Source organism: Rousettus aegyptiacus, unplaced genomic scaffold (genome assembly GCF_014176215.1).
Source record: "Rousettus aegyptiacus isolate mRouAeg1 unplaced genomic scaffold, mRouAeg1.p scaffold_m13_p_9, whole genome shotgun sequence".
NCBI lineage: Eukaryota > Metazoa > Chordata > Mammalia > Chiroptera > Pteropodidae > Rousettus > Rousettus aegyptiacus.
In genome coordinates, this window is record NW_023416312.1 from 98,305,635 (window position 1) to 98,321,861 (window position 16,227).

The window sequence follows — 16,227 nt, forward strand, 5'->3', positions numbered from 1 at the left end:
TTTTTTTTGCCTTAAGCTCTCATTTCTCTTGAACAGGCATGAACACAGACCTGCCGGTGACCCAGCAAGTTTTACATTCCCACCAACGACATCTGAGTTTCAGTGGCTCCACATCCACATCAACACTTGGCATTATCAGTCTAATGTCAGCCATTCTGGTGGGCGTGTTGTGGTATCCCAAAGTAGTTTTAATTTGCATTTCCTTAATGAAAAATAATATCGAGCATATTTATACAACTTCCTTTGTGAAGTGCCTGTTAAATCTTATGCTCATTTTTTTTCATCTGGGATATGTTTTCATTATCGTACAATAGTTTCAAGCAGAGGTCTGACAAGATCAGTTGCACGTTCCTGATGGTGCTCTCTGGACACTGCATTGAGGACAAACTGCGGCCAGGAGATGAGGTAAGAAGTTAAGGTAATGACCCAGGTGGAGGTGATGTGGGCCTGGGCTTGAGGGGAGGCAAAGACAAAGAATATTCTGGATTCAAGAGATATCATGGGAGAGGACTTCTGGCATGAGAGAGTAAAGAGGTCAACAAATCGTCTCCTCAAAAAGCTACTAGAGGCTGATCGAAGGCAGCCACTTCAGGAAACATTTTGTTCTGCTGAGAATGGTTAGTGTCTTTTCACTCAGGGTTTCTCTCACACCCCATTCCTCCAGCAGCTGGTTCAGCTGGGGACGGGTGGACAGGCCATGAAAACCAGCGACTATACTACAACCGCTACAGGGGACTCACGTGACTTGCAGTATTGTCATTTAATGTGGCAATCTCAGTGGCAAGTGAACAGGAAGGGCCAGCAGCCCCTTTAGCCAGCCAATCAGTCAACTCACTAGGGATTTAATACGGAGGTGGGAGGTGAGACTGTCACTGTCATCTACAGACAAAATATGGGACTCCTACAAGAGCAGAAATGTTTTCTTGAGAAAAAAAATATACATAACAGATAACTTATTTCAGAAATAGACTCCAAAACTATAGTTAAGTCTATGAGTCTAAGATCCAAGGCTGGAAAATGCATGAATTATGATTGTTTTCATGCCAAAGATCATCATTTATTTAAATGTGATGTTTTATTGTCATTCATAGTATTAGCATGCTGGCACAAAGGACAGTGTCTAAGAATTTCATCACGTGCTCATTATAACCGTGTTTCAGCTACACACTTGTATTTTTTGCTGGGACCCCTTTATTCTTCTCTGACATCAATAATGAGAAGGTCTAACTTAAGCTAACAATTGATTACAAGAGAAGTTCAAATATGAGCCCAATTAAAGAATTTCCTCACAATTCCTCCTTGCTAAAGCTTATACTTTTAATAAGGAAACCCATGGCGTGTCATTCAGACTTTCGTGTGTGTGTGTGTGTGTGTGTGTGTGTGTGTGTGTGTGTACATACACTGCTACCGCCCTCATCTCCCCATCTGGAAATGCCATTTATCACCCAGGAGTAATTGGCTAATTTGCTGGCTTTGCCCTTTAAATGTTCCATGTTCTCCTGACACCTGCAAGTTTCACTTAGAGGCCTTTAGAGCTTTTTACTCAAGAGGACATCATTTGGAGAAGTGTTTTGAAGGACGGATTTGACTACACTATCCTTTCATCAGAAGAGAACACTGGTCCCACATGAACGGCACACAGTTCCTGCAAGCAAGCATTGTGGGGGAGTATTGCAGGGTTATAACCAGAAATGCTCATAATTTGTTACACTCATAACCATGACAACTAACCATCACAACAGGTCACAACCACAAAATGCTACGACCACAACTTACCACCAGAACAGGTTACTATCACGACAGTTACAATCACAACCACCTACCATCATATCCGCAAGTTACAATCACGACAATGTACCATCATAACATGTTGCGACAAGAAGTAATGATCATAAATTACAACTATAACCTGTTTTGTCATATCAAATCTGGTTAACATTCTCTCCAAGCTAAGGTCAAATCTTGATGTATATTATGATACCTAGGGATTTGGGGGGACTAAAAGTATCTGGCCTTGGGGGAGGATGTAACTATGAAGGGCTAGCATCGGGGGAGTTCCCTTGTGATGGAACAGTTCTGCATTCTGCATCCTGACTGTGCTCATGGTTACCCCAATCTACACGATAAAATCTGATAGACCTACGTGTGCATGCACATGCACGCACACAAAGTGCGGGCAAAATCTAGCAAAATTTAAATAAGGTCTGTACATAATAACAGTATCGTACCAATATCAGCTTCCCGATTTTGACAATGTACTATAGTTACATAAGATATTATCGTGAAGGGAAACTAGGTGGCAGGTACACAGTAACTAACACTCCTGAACAATTTTTTTTTACAACTTCTTGTGGGTCTTAAACTACGTCAGAATGAAGAGATATTTGAAAGATGTCTGACTTGCTGTGGGTCTCTTTTAAAAAAATGCTTGTCACGATGAGTTTTGCTTTTCCCATCCCACGGGAGACAGGCTCCCCAGGTGGGGGGCTGTTCCTAATGAGTCACGTTATCCTCGGTCACTGTAAATGATGCTGCCTCGGCAAATGGCTTCTCCTAGTGTGGAGGTGTTAACCCACACAGAGCCCTGGCTTAAGGAACACCAGGGGAAGTGGGTAGCTTTTCTAGATTGGCTTATAAACCCCTCTCCTTGAGCTGCACCACCCGCAACATTCCAAGTAAACCCCAAGTTGCCAGCAGTAATGGCTGAAAACTGCCTCTTAGTTCTCAGAGCCTAAGAATGGTGCAATCAACCTCATAGCCATGCAATCACATTTTTTAATGAGCACAAAGTGTTTGGACATATCAATGCTCCTACCTCTACCCTTGTCAGGTTTGTAGTCACCACCCCCTAATACGTCTTCAAGATCCTTGTCTGAAAAACCTGGAGGGGAAAAAAACATACACATTTCAATGGCAAAACACCTTTGTCAGTGATAAGAAAGTTGTTAACGTTGCCCAACAACCCCAGAAAAGAACGTCCTTGATGAATGTGGTAGGCAAAATTCTAAAATGGCCTCCAAGCTCCCTCCCACTAGTACATGCCCTGTATTGTACCCGTTACTTTGAGTGTGAGCTGGACCATGAATAGGATGGCTCTCGCTTCCACAATTAGGTTTTATTACCTGACGAAGGTGAAGGGATTTTGCACACATAATGAAAGCACCAAACCAGTTTGGTTTTGCATTAATCAAAAGGGAGGTTGTCCTGGATGGGCTGACTTAATCAGATGAGATCTTTAAAAAAAAAAAGGGGGGGGGGGTGAGATGTTCCCTGAGCTCAGAGTCCAGAAGCAACGGTTGGTCTTCTTCCCCACCCTCCCCCACTGTCTCTGCACTCTGTCTCCTGCGGGTCTTGGAGAAGCGAACAGCCACTAAGTTCTACAACTGCAAGGAGATGTATCTGCCAAAAACTACACGATCTTGGAAGAGAACCCAACCCCAGATGACACCCCAGATGTAGTTGACACCTTGATTGCAGTTCTATGAAGCCCTGAACAGAAAATTCAGCTTAGCTGTTCCTGAACTCCCCACCCCAGGAAACTGAGAGATAATAAATGGTTGTCATCTTGACTAAGTTTGGGATCGTTTGTTATGCAGCAATAGAATATACAAGGAACCAGTGACTAAATTCATTACAGCTCAACCATTGAGAACACATCTTTTAATACTGCGTGATGAAATGAAAGTAGGCTTAAAGCATTTCTGTTGCACTCAAAGTATAGTTGACCCAAAAAAGCCCTTGTGTGACTTTTCCAGTTCTGTTTTGTGTTTTTAAAATTCCATTTTTATGGAAAAGAATGATGGGCAAACTATGGTTGTGGAGGCTTAAATATTTGGCTGATATTTTCTTGAAAGTGAATGAAATGAAGCTTCGCTTAAAACCACTGGCAGTATTTGTTGTCAATACTAAGATTTCAACAAAAATTATAATTAAAAAAAATGTATATCTACCACTGTAAGCCTAAAAGCTTCCCAGTAGTTAGAGACTTTTTCTGAGATGCATGGTGATATTAACGGATGTGAATTTTGGGTGCTGCATAATGAAATGGGTTATCTGGAAGTTTAAGAGTCCTCAGGGCACCAATATCTTACAAATGACCGATGTGTAATGTATAAAACCGCAAATGGGTAATAGTTCCATTGAAAGTACTCCCAAAGCTGGCGGCCGCCTCCTGGCCAGCTTCTGCACCAAGTATGATGCTGCTCACTTCCTCTCACTTCATCAACGCAGCCTCAATGCTCAGCGCACTGCTGCCTTAGTTGCCCCAGAAGGCTGTAATATCCTTCCCTTCTCCATACTGTCTTCTATATCTTGAAAGCCTGAGAACTATACAACATTTCCCAAACTCCCAGGAAGGGAACAGATTGGAAAATGGGGCTTCCCGGTCCCTGCCTTGCTAGGAGCAGGCTTCTTTGGATCAAGGAAGGAAGGTAAGGGACAGATCTGTTCCACAGTAGGAGGCCATGTTTGGGCAGCTTGTCTGGTGATTAATTTTTTCCATATCTTAAACCCCCAACCACCTTCTCACTCCATTTAGCTGTGTATCTGCCATGTGACGCAGATGAGCGTGTGCAGGCAGCTGGGGGCGGGGGGAGAGAACGTGCGTACACGCACGCAAGAGAGTCCTATGGGATTTAATGGAATCAAGAATGGGCACTTCATTGAGATGGTTTCACATTCCGCACTGCACTTAATCTGGAAGAAACCACCAGCGGTTGCGTTTTTATTGTCTGATTAAAGAATGCCCACAGTGATCTGAGAAGTCTACTAAAATATCCCGCCCATTTCTGGCTGTGTATCTACATGAGGCCAGATGTTCACAGACCTCGACCACTCCAACATGTCACAGCAGCTTAATCCGGAAGCAGAGGTGGGAGCCTAGCTCTCCCATCGACATAGACATCATAGAAGTTTGCACGAATGAACAAAAAAAGCTTCTCAGTAAACTGTTTTTGTCTTGCCAAGCATAGTCATTTCTCATAAAAATATGCTTTTTATGTTAACATGTATGAGTTTATTGTTACTCATTTTTAATAATTTTTTTTCAGTTTTCAGTTCAAAGATGATAAATATTGATAGATGTGACCCACACAACCAAAATCCCTTGAGATTCTCAGTAATTCTGGGAGTCCTGAAACTAAAAAGTTGAGAACTGCTGTTTTAGGTTCTCCAGGCCAGGAGGGGCTCTGGGGGCCGTTGCACTTAATGAACTACAACCCGCCTGGGGGACCATGGTGCTGGCCAGTGCTTTCTAAGCCACCACTTTCCTCCTCCTCCTGCACTCGGTTTCCTGCGGCCATCATATTGGTCATTTCGATCATCCAAGGCATCAGCCAAGTCAAAATCACTCCCTTCAAAAAAAAGAGAAAACCAACTGGTTAAACTACAGGTAGCTCGCTTGGCCACTACCCGCCCCAGAGGGAGCTCACGGGCCTTTCCTCACTGCCCTCCTCAGAGCAACATGTTACCTGGAGGCTTTGCAGGAGCTCTGGTCGTTCCCGGCCTCTTGGTTGTGGTGGTGGTGTAGTCCCATTTCTCTAAAAGGGGCAGGGAGGCAGCAAAGGAAGCGTGTTTAGTAACAAAATACTGCAGCCACTTCGTGGCTCCGGGAAGTTGCATCTTGAGGACAGTACCCTTGTCTTGGTCCCTGAGGCCCCCACAAGGCCTCTGAGGAATCATTTAGAGAAGGGTGACAAAGGGATGTAGAAGGTTTAAATGTGATGAGTTCTGCTCACGTCTCTTCAGCGGATGGGTGCCGAGGCAGACGTGGCCCTACGTGTGTGTGGGGGGTGGTGATTACTGGAGCTGGGGCTTCCGCCCACATCTCCTGGAGGTGACTGTGTGGTCCAGTGAGTACCAGAGCTTGAGCTTGACCCTCGAGAGCTCAAGTTCTGGATTCCACCACTATCGGCCTGGCAACATCATCACAGACACGACTGCCCAGGGATGGATGCGGGCTATGGTCCCGGTAGAGTATGAGAGTGTCTTATAAACACCAAGAGAGCATTTTATGTCAATGTGGTAACTACCGTAAATATTCGGTCTTTCAGCTCAACCAGATTCCTCTAAAAATATGAACCTCTTTGACATGAATTACATGCATGGCAGACAAAAGATTTCTAATAGCTTCTATTCTTATATTTAAAGACTGTGCTATAACTTCCTACCACTGGAGGTAGGAGAAGGAAAGGAAATTTAAGGTAAGGGAAAGGCAGAGGCAGTGCTGTGTACAGCGAGCATTCAGAAAAGAAACAGCAATGTTTATGAGAATAAAACCTCAGTGAGTGTTACAGATCAATAATATAATCCTCCAATCGCCCAAGTAATTTACAATGTATTACTTTTTTTTTTTGATAGGGGCTTGGGTTGTCTGTGAATCAGAAAAATATAAGTCTGAAAATTCCAGAAAGAGGATAAAATAAAATACATGACCTGACAGTTCTCACTAGAAATAAAAGGGGGATATTGCATAATAATAAAGATAAATCCACTAAGAATACAAAATCCTAAATGTTTACGTACTGCACAAGAGAATTGCAGAATATATGAAGCTAAAACTGATAGAGCTGGAAGGAGAAACAAATCCACAGTTACAGTCGAGGACTTCAACACTCCACTCTCAGCAGCTGATAGGACTATTAGAACATAGCAAGGATCTTGAAGAACTGAGCAACACAACCAACTAATAGGATGTAACAGGCATAATGAACACCCCACTCAATCACAGCAGAATATTTAAGCACCTTTGAAACATTGAGGATCAGAGATCACATCCTAACTAGAAAACAAACATCAACAAATTTAAAAGTACTGAAATTATAGAGGGGTGTCTCTGATCACAATGCAATCAAACGAAGTGGAGGGGGAGGGAGAGGGAGAGGGAGGGAAGGAAGAAGGGCGAGAGAGAGAAAGGGAGGGAGGGAGGACGAGAGAGGGAAAACGAAGGATGAGAACACAAGAAAATGCTTCCAAATAAAACAAGGGTCAAAGAGAAAAATCTCAAAGGAAATTTAAAAGAATATGTAGAACTAAATGGAAATAAAACATATCAAAATATGTGGGCTATAGCTAAAGCAGTACTGAGTAGGAAGGGTTAAATTAGAGATGAAGAGAGGCCTCAAATCAATAATCCAAGTTCCTCAATCAACATACTAGAAAAAAGCTAGATACTAGAAAAATAAACCCAAAGGAGGCAGACAGAAGGAAATAAGAATTCAATGAAACTGAAAATAGGAAATAGAGATCAATGAAACAGCTTGTTTTTTCAAAAAGTCACTAAAATCGATAAACCTCTAGCCATAGTAACAAATATAAAAGGAGAAAAGAGAAAATACCGACATAAGGAATGAAACAGGGGCTATCACTACAGATCCTGAAACAATTCAAAGGATAACACGAAAATACTATGAACAGCTTCATGCTCATGTATTTGACAACACAGGAGAAATGAACCAATCTCTCAAAACCCACAGATTATCACAACTGAATCCTGTGTTCAAGTATTGGAAGACTAATATCATTAAAATGACAATACTACCTAAAGCAACCTATATATTCAATGAAATCTCTACCAAAGTCCTACTGACTTTTTTTCTTTGCACAGAGAAAAACAAACGACCCTGAAAAAGAACACAGTTGAGGACTCACACTTCTTGGTTTCAAAACTTACCGCAAAGCTGTAGTAATCAAAACAGTGTGCCACTACCATATGAACAGACATATAGACCAATGGAACTAAACAGAGAGCCCAGAAATAAACTCACATAACAGATTCTTGACAAGGGGACCAAGAAACTGGATATCCAAATACTGAAGTTGGATCCCTAGTTTGTACCATTGTTAAGCGTGGAGAATTTTCAAATGGCCAACTTCTGCTTCTATAATGTTTGTTTGTTTAATGTAAACCAGGTCGGAGCTCTAGGAGAAATTCTGTGCAAAGATATGTTAATAGCCAACCTCTGCTTCTGTAAACCTGCTTGCTTGTTTGATGTGGTTTTAGGCTTTATAAGCTACCACCTCTGGAAGCTCAGGGATGATTGATCTCCTCTAACCCTGCATGGTAGAGAGTCAGTCGCAGGCTGGCTAATAAAGGCTCACAATTCATCTCAATTGGCTCCGTGGATCTTACATTGGAGGCCCCATCGAGATCTCTCCAGAGGGGAAGATCTCCTAAGACCCACGACCCCAGCCACCTAGGGTGAGGACCTGCCCTGTCCAGGGGATGGCTGCTGAGAGATGTTCCTCAGCCCTGGAAACCAGGCGGACTCGCCCAGGAGGACAGGTGGACAAAAGGTTCAATTCTGTAACAATTGGGCACGAGCCATCTGGAGCAGCTTCACCAGTGAGTCAGACTGCAATACAGGTATTCAGGTTTCTGGGTATCTGTCTGTTGGTGGGCCCCAAGGGGAACTATTGGAAGGCTGGACACAGCAATACTTCCCTAGTTCAGTCAAGGTTTGAGACGTCAGACTTGACTTCAGGTTTTTGGGGGCACTAGCGTTTTATGTTACCTGTAGTTTGTCTTGTCTGTCTATATTGTGTCTGTCTGGACTGGTCTGCCTTGGTCTGTTACTGTTCTTGTCTTGTCTGTATTGTGTCTGTCTGTTCAGACTGGTCAAAATGTACTATTACCCTCTTATTGCCTTGTTTTTCATGAGCTTATTCCACATATCGATGTGTGCTATTTTAATTCTTTCCTTAGATCTGGCCTCCGTGGCCCTGTCCAACTGGACACTAGGTCAGAAGCTGATCCTAGCCCTTGCTTATTTGGCTTTTGTGGGGATCTTGCTTGTTTTTACTAACATGGGTCAGGCTTCTTCCTCGAATCATCCTACCCCCTTCAGGGCTTTACCCACCAGCCGACCTGGGATGACTGTCAGCAACAACTCCAGGTCCTGTTTACCTCAGGGGAGTGAGAGCAAATCTTGAGGGAGGCTGCAAAAGTGGTATGAGAGCCCAACGGGCAGCCTTCCACCAATCCAGCCCATGTCCAACATGTTCTCCTGAACACCCGTCTGCCTTGGAACCCCAACACTGACCAAGGTAAGGAGGCTCTTCGACGGGATCACCAGCTTCTGCTCCGGGGCCTCCGGTCTGCCGCCCACCGACTCACTAACTTATCTAAGGTAAGCGAGCTCATCCAAATTAAAGATGAGTCACCAGCGGCGTTCCTGGAACGACTCTTAGAGTCATACCGGTTATACACCCCTATTGACCTAGAGGACCATAATAATAGGAGGGCTGTGAATTTAGCTTTTGTCAGTCAGTCAGCCCCAGATATTAAAAAAAACTGCAGAAGATGGAAAGATTTTAAGGAAAGAACCTGTCTGAGCTGGTCAAGGTAGTCCGACGAGTATTCAACAATAGAGATGAGGTAGATATAGCGCAGACTAAGAGGATGACCAAGGTCCTGCTTGCAACCATGCAAGGAGCCCAGCCCAAGGGACTGCGAGGAAAATGCAGAGGCCGAGAACAGGCACCCAGGGTGAACAAGGGACCCAGGAGAGTCGGGGTAGAGAAGGACCAGTGTGCATATTGTGAGAAAAAGGGACATTGAAAGAATGAGTGCCCTGAAAAAGAACAGGCCCCCCTCATTCTCCTCCAGGATGCAGAATGAGGAGGTCACAGCTCTTACATTACGAGCCCCTGGGAGCCCAGGGTAACTTTACAGGTCAGAGGCAAGCCTGTGAACTTCTTGGTGGACATAAGAGCTTTGCAGTCCACTGGACCAGTGGATTTCCAATGCTTGAATCACCCAGTATCAGGTCCTGCTTCTCAATCCACCTCACATACAGTTCCTGAAAACTGCTGCACTCAACCCAGCCATCCTACTGCCTGACGATGACCCTTGCAAAACCCTGCACGACTGCATTGAGGTCCTAGAGAACATCACCTGCATCAGACTGGACCTGACAGACAGCCCTTGGCTGAATCCAGATGCTACTCTATTTACGGATGGGAATAGCTTCATCTCAAATCAGGTATGCCGGTACTGCAGTGGTTACCACTGAGACTGTCATCTGGGCACGAGCCCTAAGCCATGGCACTCCAGCTCAGCGGGCTGAACTATTAGCAGTGACTCAAGCTCTGTGGTGGGGTGAAAACAAGACTGTGAACACTTATACAGACAGCGAAGGAGGCTGCCAGAAAACCAGTGGGGCCAACTGACATTCCACCGGCCCTACCGCCCAGGGCACTAACGGACACCCCGACCTACACTCCGGGAGAAGCTGAACAATGCAACAAACTGGGAGACAAAGGGGAATGTACTGGGTGGGTTAGTCTCCCAGACGGCCGCATTGTAGCACCGGAGGCCTGGAGCCAAGACCTTATAAGCCAGGTTCACCAGAGAACTCACTTGGGAGGAACCAAGTTAATTAAACTGTTAAAAAGAGACTATTACATTCCGGGGCTGCAACGAATGGCCAAACGGGTATCGGCCCGGTGCCATATCTGTGTGGATGGGCACTGGGGGAACACTGGGAGTCGGATTTTCACTGAGGTCAGCCCGGGAGCCTTCGGATTCAAGTACTTGCTTGTGTTCATTGTTCAGGACGGACTGAAGCCTTCCCCACCAAGCAGGAGACCGCTCAGGTAGTAAGTAACGAAGAAATTAGTCTCAGAAATAGTGCCTCGATTTGGCCTGCCCATAACACTGGTGTCTGACAATGACCCGGCGTTCATCACCCAGACCAGCCAATCTTTAGCCAGAGATCTAGAAATTAGAAAGTCACATTGCATTTACAGGCCTCAGAGCTCAGGACAGGTAGAAAAGATGAATAGGACCTTAAAGAAAACTTTAAGTTCAAATTAAAAACTGGCAAAAACTGGGTAAACCTCCTTCCCTCCCCTCTGTTAAGGACAGGATGCACCCCCTACTGTAAAGGGATCGCACCTTATAAAATCATGTTAAGTTTTTGTTTGTTTTGATATATTCTTTTACTGCATCGGAATTTACCTTTTGAACAGCTTAGTTTCAGACTCTGTAAAATGAACTAAGAATCTTGCGTATTAATTCATACATGTAAGATTAATGTATTCATAAAGCACAGATCTTACTTTAATTGTATAGCTTTAGGTGAAACCTACTGTTTTTATGCTAACCATTCAGGCATTATTAGAGACAGCCTAGCTTTAGTCAGACAAAGGCTCAGCGACAGAGAATGACACGGGAGGACAGGATCTTGGTATGAGAACGTGTTTAACTGGTCCCCGTGGTTGACTACTCTGCTTTCCTCTATTGCAGGACCCCTGATATTAGCATTTCTAGGGTTATTAATTAGACTTTGTATAATTAATTGGTTAACTACGTATGTCAAAAAAGGGTGCGGGCATTAAAACTCATGGTTCTCAGAACTCACCACCCACCGCCCCAGGTTGACGAATCAATGATTTGAGTTCCCCTGAAAACCAGTGGGGAATGTTAAGGGTGGAAAATTTTCAAATGGCCAACTTCTGCTTCTATAATCTGCTTGTTTAATGTAAACCAGGGTGTAGCTCTAGGAGAAATTTTGTGCAAAGATATGCTAATGGCCAACCTCTGCTTCTGTAAACCTGCTTTCTTGTTTGATGTGGTTTTAGGCTTTATAAGCTACCTCCTCTGGAAGCTTGGGGCAGATCTCCTCTAACCCTGCGTGATATAGTCAGTCACAGGCCGGCTAATAAAGGCTCACAATTCATCTCATTTGGCTCCGTGGGTCTTAGACTGGATTGTACCACAACACTATATATAAAAATTAGTTTCGAAATAAATCAAAGACCTAAACACAAGAGGTAAAACCATAAAACTCTTAGGGAAAAAAACGGGAAAATCTTTACGACACTGAATTTGGTGACAATTTCTTGGATATAACATCAAAAGCACACATAAACTGAAAAATGGGCCTTTGTCAAGATGAAAACTTTTGCGCAAAGGACACTATCAAGAGAGTGAAAAGACAATGCACAGAATGACAGAATATATGTGTAAATCACATATCCAATAAGAGATTAAAACCTAGACTATATAAAGTATTATTACAACTCAACATTAAACAATGAAATTTTAAAATGGGCAAAGGACCTGAATAAACACGTCTTCAAAGAAGATATACAAGGGGGAGGGGGGAGGAAGATGGCGGACTAGGTGAAAGCGGGGTTCGCCTCCTCCCAGGTCCGCATTGAAATTACAACCAAATTATAAAATAATCAACGTGGAGAATCACCTGAAGTCCAGCTGATGGCAACATGTACGTCTGATGATATAAAGGAGTCACATCGAAGCCGGTGGGAGGGGCAAAGTCATGAATTGAGCTCGACCGGCACCCGTGGGAGGAGGATCACTGGGAGGGAGAGCGAGGCTGCAGAGGCTCCCCTGAAGGAGAGGGGGATCCTGGCCTCATCTGAGGGCTCCACTAGCCCAGGAGAGAGGAAATTCAAGTAACTCTGACTGTAAAACCCAGAGGGCATTCTGGCCACCTGGGTGAGATAGAAGGGGACTGAAGCCCTAGACACCCCTTTGAAGGACCCGCGCACAGGGTCTCTGACCTGCGGACACTCACCCAGACACCGCGGAGGGTCAGAGGCTCGCGGGATCCGTACCGAGGAAGTCTGCATCACCAGGCGCCAGAACCAGGGCTGAACCGGCAGCCACCATTGTGCCTTAGTCCGGCCCCCTACGGGGCAATCTGCAGACGGCACCTGCTTGACTGTGCAGACCCCTCCCGCAGGGCCATCAGGATGCTGGCCAGAGGGGATCGGCCGCCCTAACTGACCTGCAGATGGCCCAGGACTATTGTTGCTGGATGGCGGCCACACCCTGCGCCGCCTCAGGGCCAGACATTCAGGCAGATCACTGCTGCCAACATGAACTTGGGCAGATCTCGGGGGTCTGTGGGCCTGTGCCAGACAGAAGCTGATCTGGGACTTCTACAGGACCGTGCAAATACATACCGAAGTTGCAGCAAGACTGAGGCTACATTGATCCCACTGCCATTATCTTTCTGAGACCCTGCCCCATCCTACCCACAAATTGCCCCAGGTGGGCCACTGACAGTGAACTGCCATAGCCCTACCCCTTCCCCCCAATCCACAAAGGCAACAAACTTTAGCTAGCACAGGGCGGGCACTACAAGAAAATCAGTTGCAGGCAGACCTCTGCTACCTACAAGAGTTGCATTATCGTGTGGGGGGAATCCCTGGGGTCTGTGGGACCATCCCAGACAGCAGCTTGTCTCCCTGTGATATGTGACTACTATGGGAAAGTACAGATACAGAAATTGCAGAAAACTGAGGCTACTGGTCTGACGGCCCTGGACACCCTGAAATCCTGCCCCATCCAATACCACAAAGTGCCTGCCGCACATTGATAGGCCCCTGACCTGGAGTAGCGTGTTTAGGCCCAAGGCGGGCAGCAGCTGACCCTGCAACAATTGGAAACTTGTACAGGAGCCACAGAGACAGCGCTGGTATGTAAACTGGCACTGCAGTGGCAGGGGGAAGTTTACTCCATAGACCCAGGAGACTCCCAGGCGCCCTGCACCACCCAAGATGCTTATCACCCAGAGGCCCTTCCAGTTTCAGAGACTTACGGGCAATTGACAGGCAGTGACAGGCCTGGAGGATCACTGGTCCCTCTGATAAAACTGCCCTAGGTCAGGGACGGGGGATAATCAATAGTTTAAGAGACCTCTAGAACAACATGAAACATAAAAATATCCAGATCATAGGAGTACCTGAGGGAGGAGAGAGAAAGTAAGGGATTGAGAATCTATTTGAAGAAATAAGGACAGAAAACTTCCCTAAGCTGGCAAAGGAATTAGACATACAAGTTCAGGAAGGAGAAAGAGTCCCAAACAAGAAGAATTCAAACAGACCCACACCAAGACACATTATTAAAACGCCAAAGGTCAAAGACAAAAAATCTTAAAAGCAGCAAGAAAAAGGAAGCCAGTTACTTACAAGGGTACCCCCATAAGAATGTCTGCTGATTTTTCAATGGAAACTTTGCAGGCCAGAAAGGACTGGCAAGAAATATTCAAAGTAATGAAAAACAAGATTCTACAACCACGAATACTCTTCCCAGCAAGGCTTTCAATTAAAATGGAAGGTGAGATAGATAAAGAGCTTCCCAGACAGGAAAAAGCTTAAGGAATTCATCACCAACAAGCCAGTATTACAAGAAATGTTAAAGGGTCTTCTGTAAAAAGAGAAGATGTTAAAAAAGAAAATAGAAATAACAAATGTGAACAAAATGGCATTAACTCTGTACCTATCAGTAATCACTATAAATGTAAACGAATTGAATGCTCCAATCAAAAGACATAGGGTAGCTGAATGAATAAGAAAACAAGACCTATGCCTATGCTGTCTACGAGAGACCTGCTTCAGATCAAATGACACTCAGACTGAAAGTAAAGGGATGGAAAAACACATTTCATGCAAATGGAAAAAAAATCCAGAGTTGTGATACTTATGTCAGATAAAATAGATTTGAAAACAAAGGCTATCATAAGAGACAAAAAAGGGTGTTACATAATGATAAAGGGATCAATAAATCAAGAGGACGTAACCCTAGTAAGCATATATGCACCCAACATAGGAGCACCTACAAACATAAAGCAATTATCGACTAACATAAAAGGAGAGAACAGTAATACACTCATAGTAGGAGACCAATGGAAAGATTTTCCAGACAAAAAATCAACAAGGAAACAATGGACCTAAAAGATACACTAGAACAGATGGATTTAATAGATATTTTCAGAGCATTTCACCCCAAAGCAGCAAAATATACATTCCTCTCAAGTGCACATGGAACATTTTCCAGGATAGACCACATGTTAGGACACAAAACAAGTATCAATACATTAAAGACTGAAATCATACTGACTGTCTTCTCTGATCACAGTGGTATGAAACTAGAAATTAACTATAAGAAAAAAACTGGAAAATACACGAACACATGGAGTCTAAATAACATGCTACTAAACAATGAATGGGTTAACAATGAGATCAAGGGAGAAATCGAAAGATAGAGACAAATGAAAATGAAAACACAATGACTCAAAATCTATAGGACAGTGAAAGCAGTCCTAAGAGGAAAATTTATAGCAATACAAGACTACATCAAGAAATAAGAAAAAGATCAAATAAGTGATCTAATCTTACACTTAAAAGAACTAGAAAATGAACAGCAAACAAAGCCCAAAGTGAGAAGAAGAAAGGAAACAATAAAAATCACAGTGGAGATAAACAAAATAGAGTCTAGAAAAATAATACATTAATGAAACCAAGAGCTGGTTCTTTGTGAAAGGATAAACAAAATTGACCCTTAGCCAGACTCATCAAGGAAAAAAGAGAGAGGACTCAAACAAATAAAATCAAAATGAACGAGGAGAAATAACTGTGGACTTTACAGAAATATGAAGGATCATAAAAAAAATACTATGAGCAATTATATGTCAAGAAATTAGACAATCTGGAAGAAACTGACACATTCCTAAAAACATACAATCTCCCAAGACTGGGTCAAGAAGGAACAGAAAATCTGAACTGACCAATTACCACCAATGAAATCAAATCAGTAATCAAAAACAAAAGTCCTGGACCAGATGGCTTGATAGGCAAATTTTACCAAACATTCAAAGAAGAATTAACACCTATTCTTCTCAAACTATTCCAAAAAATGCAACAAGAGGGAAGGCTAACTCCTTTTATGAGGCCTCCATTACCTTTATTCCAAAACCATTACAAAAAAGGAAAACTATAGGCTGATATCTCTTATGAACATTGATTAAAAAATCCTTAACAAAATATTAGCCACCCGAATTCAGCAATACATTAAAAATATCATGCACCATGATCAAGTTGGATTTATTCCTGGGATGCAAGGTTGGTTCAATATCTGCAAATCAATTAATGTGATACACCACATTAACAAATCAAAAGATAAAAACCATATGATCATATCAATAGATGCAGAAAAAGCATTCAACAACATCCAGCATCTATTTATGATAAAGACTCTCGGCAAATTGGGAATAGAAGGAACATATCTCAACATAATAAAGGCCATACATGACAAACCTACAACTAACATCGTACTCAGTGGGGAAAGGCTAAAAGCATTTTCCTTAAGATCAGGAACACAACAAAGATGCCCACTTTCACCACTCCTCTTCAACATTGTACTGGATATATTAATCACAGCAATAAGATAAGAAAGGGAAATAAAAGTCCTCTGAATTG

At 43.5% G+C, this 16,227-nt stretch overlaps 1 protein-coding gene across 8 annotated transcripts in view; it reads right to left on the minus strand.

The window, feature by feature from the left end:
- The window catches only part of CD99L2 (CD99 molecule like 2), a 112,072-nt gene that overhangs the window by 37,822 nt on the left and 58,023 nt on the right, over positions 1–16,227 (minus strand). For 5 of the 8 annotated variants that reach the window (XM_016123667.2, XM_036226395.1, XM_016123665.2 and 2 more), the window contains 3 exons: positions 5,469–5,537; positions 5,268–5,351; positions 2,816–2,881 (listed from right to left, as the gene is read on the minus strand). In XM_016123667.2, coding sequence (XP_015979153.1) covers positions 2,816–2,881; positions 5,268–5,351; positions 5,469–5,537 — 219 coding nt within the window. The remainder of the gene's footprint in view (positions 1–2,815; positions 2,882–5,267; positions 5,352–5,468; positions 5,538–16,227) is intronic. The other 3 variants (XM_016123668.2, XM_016123669.2, XM_036226394.1) reach the window with 2 other exon arrangements.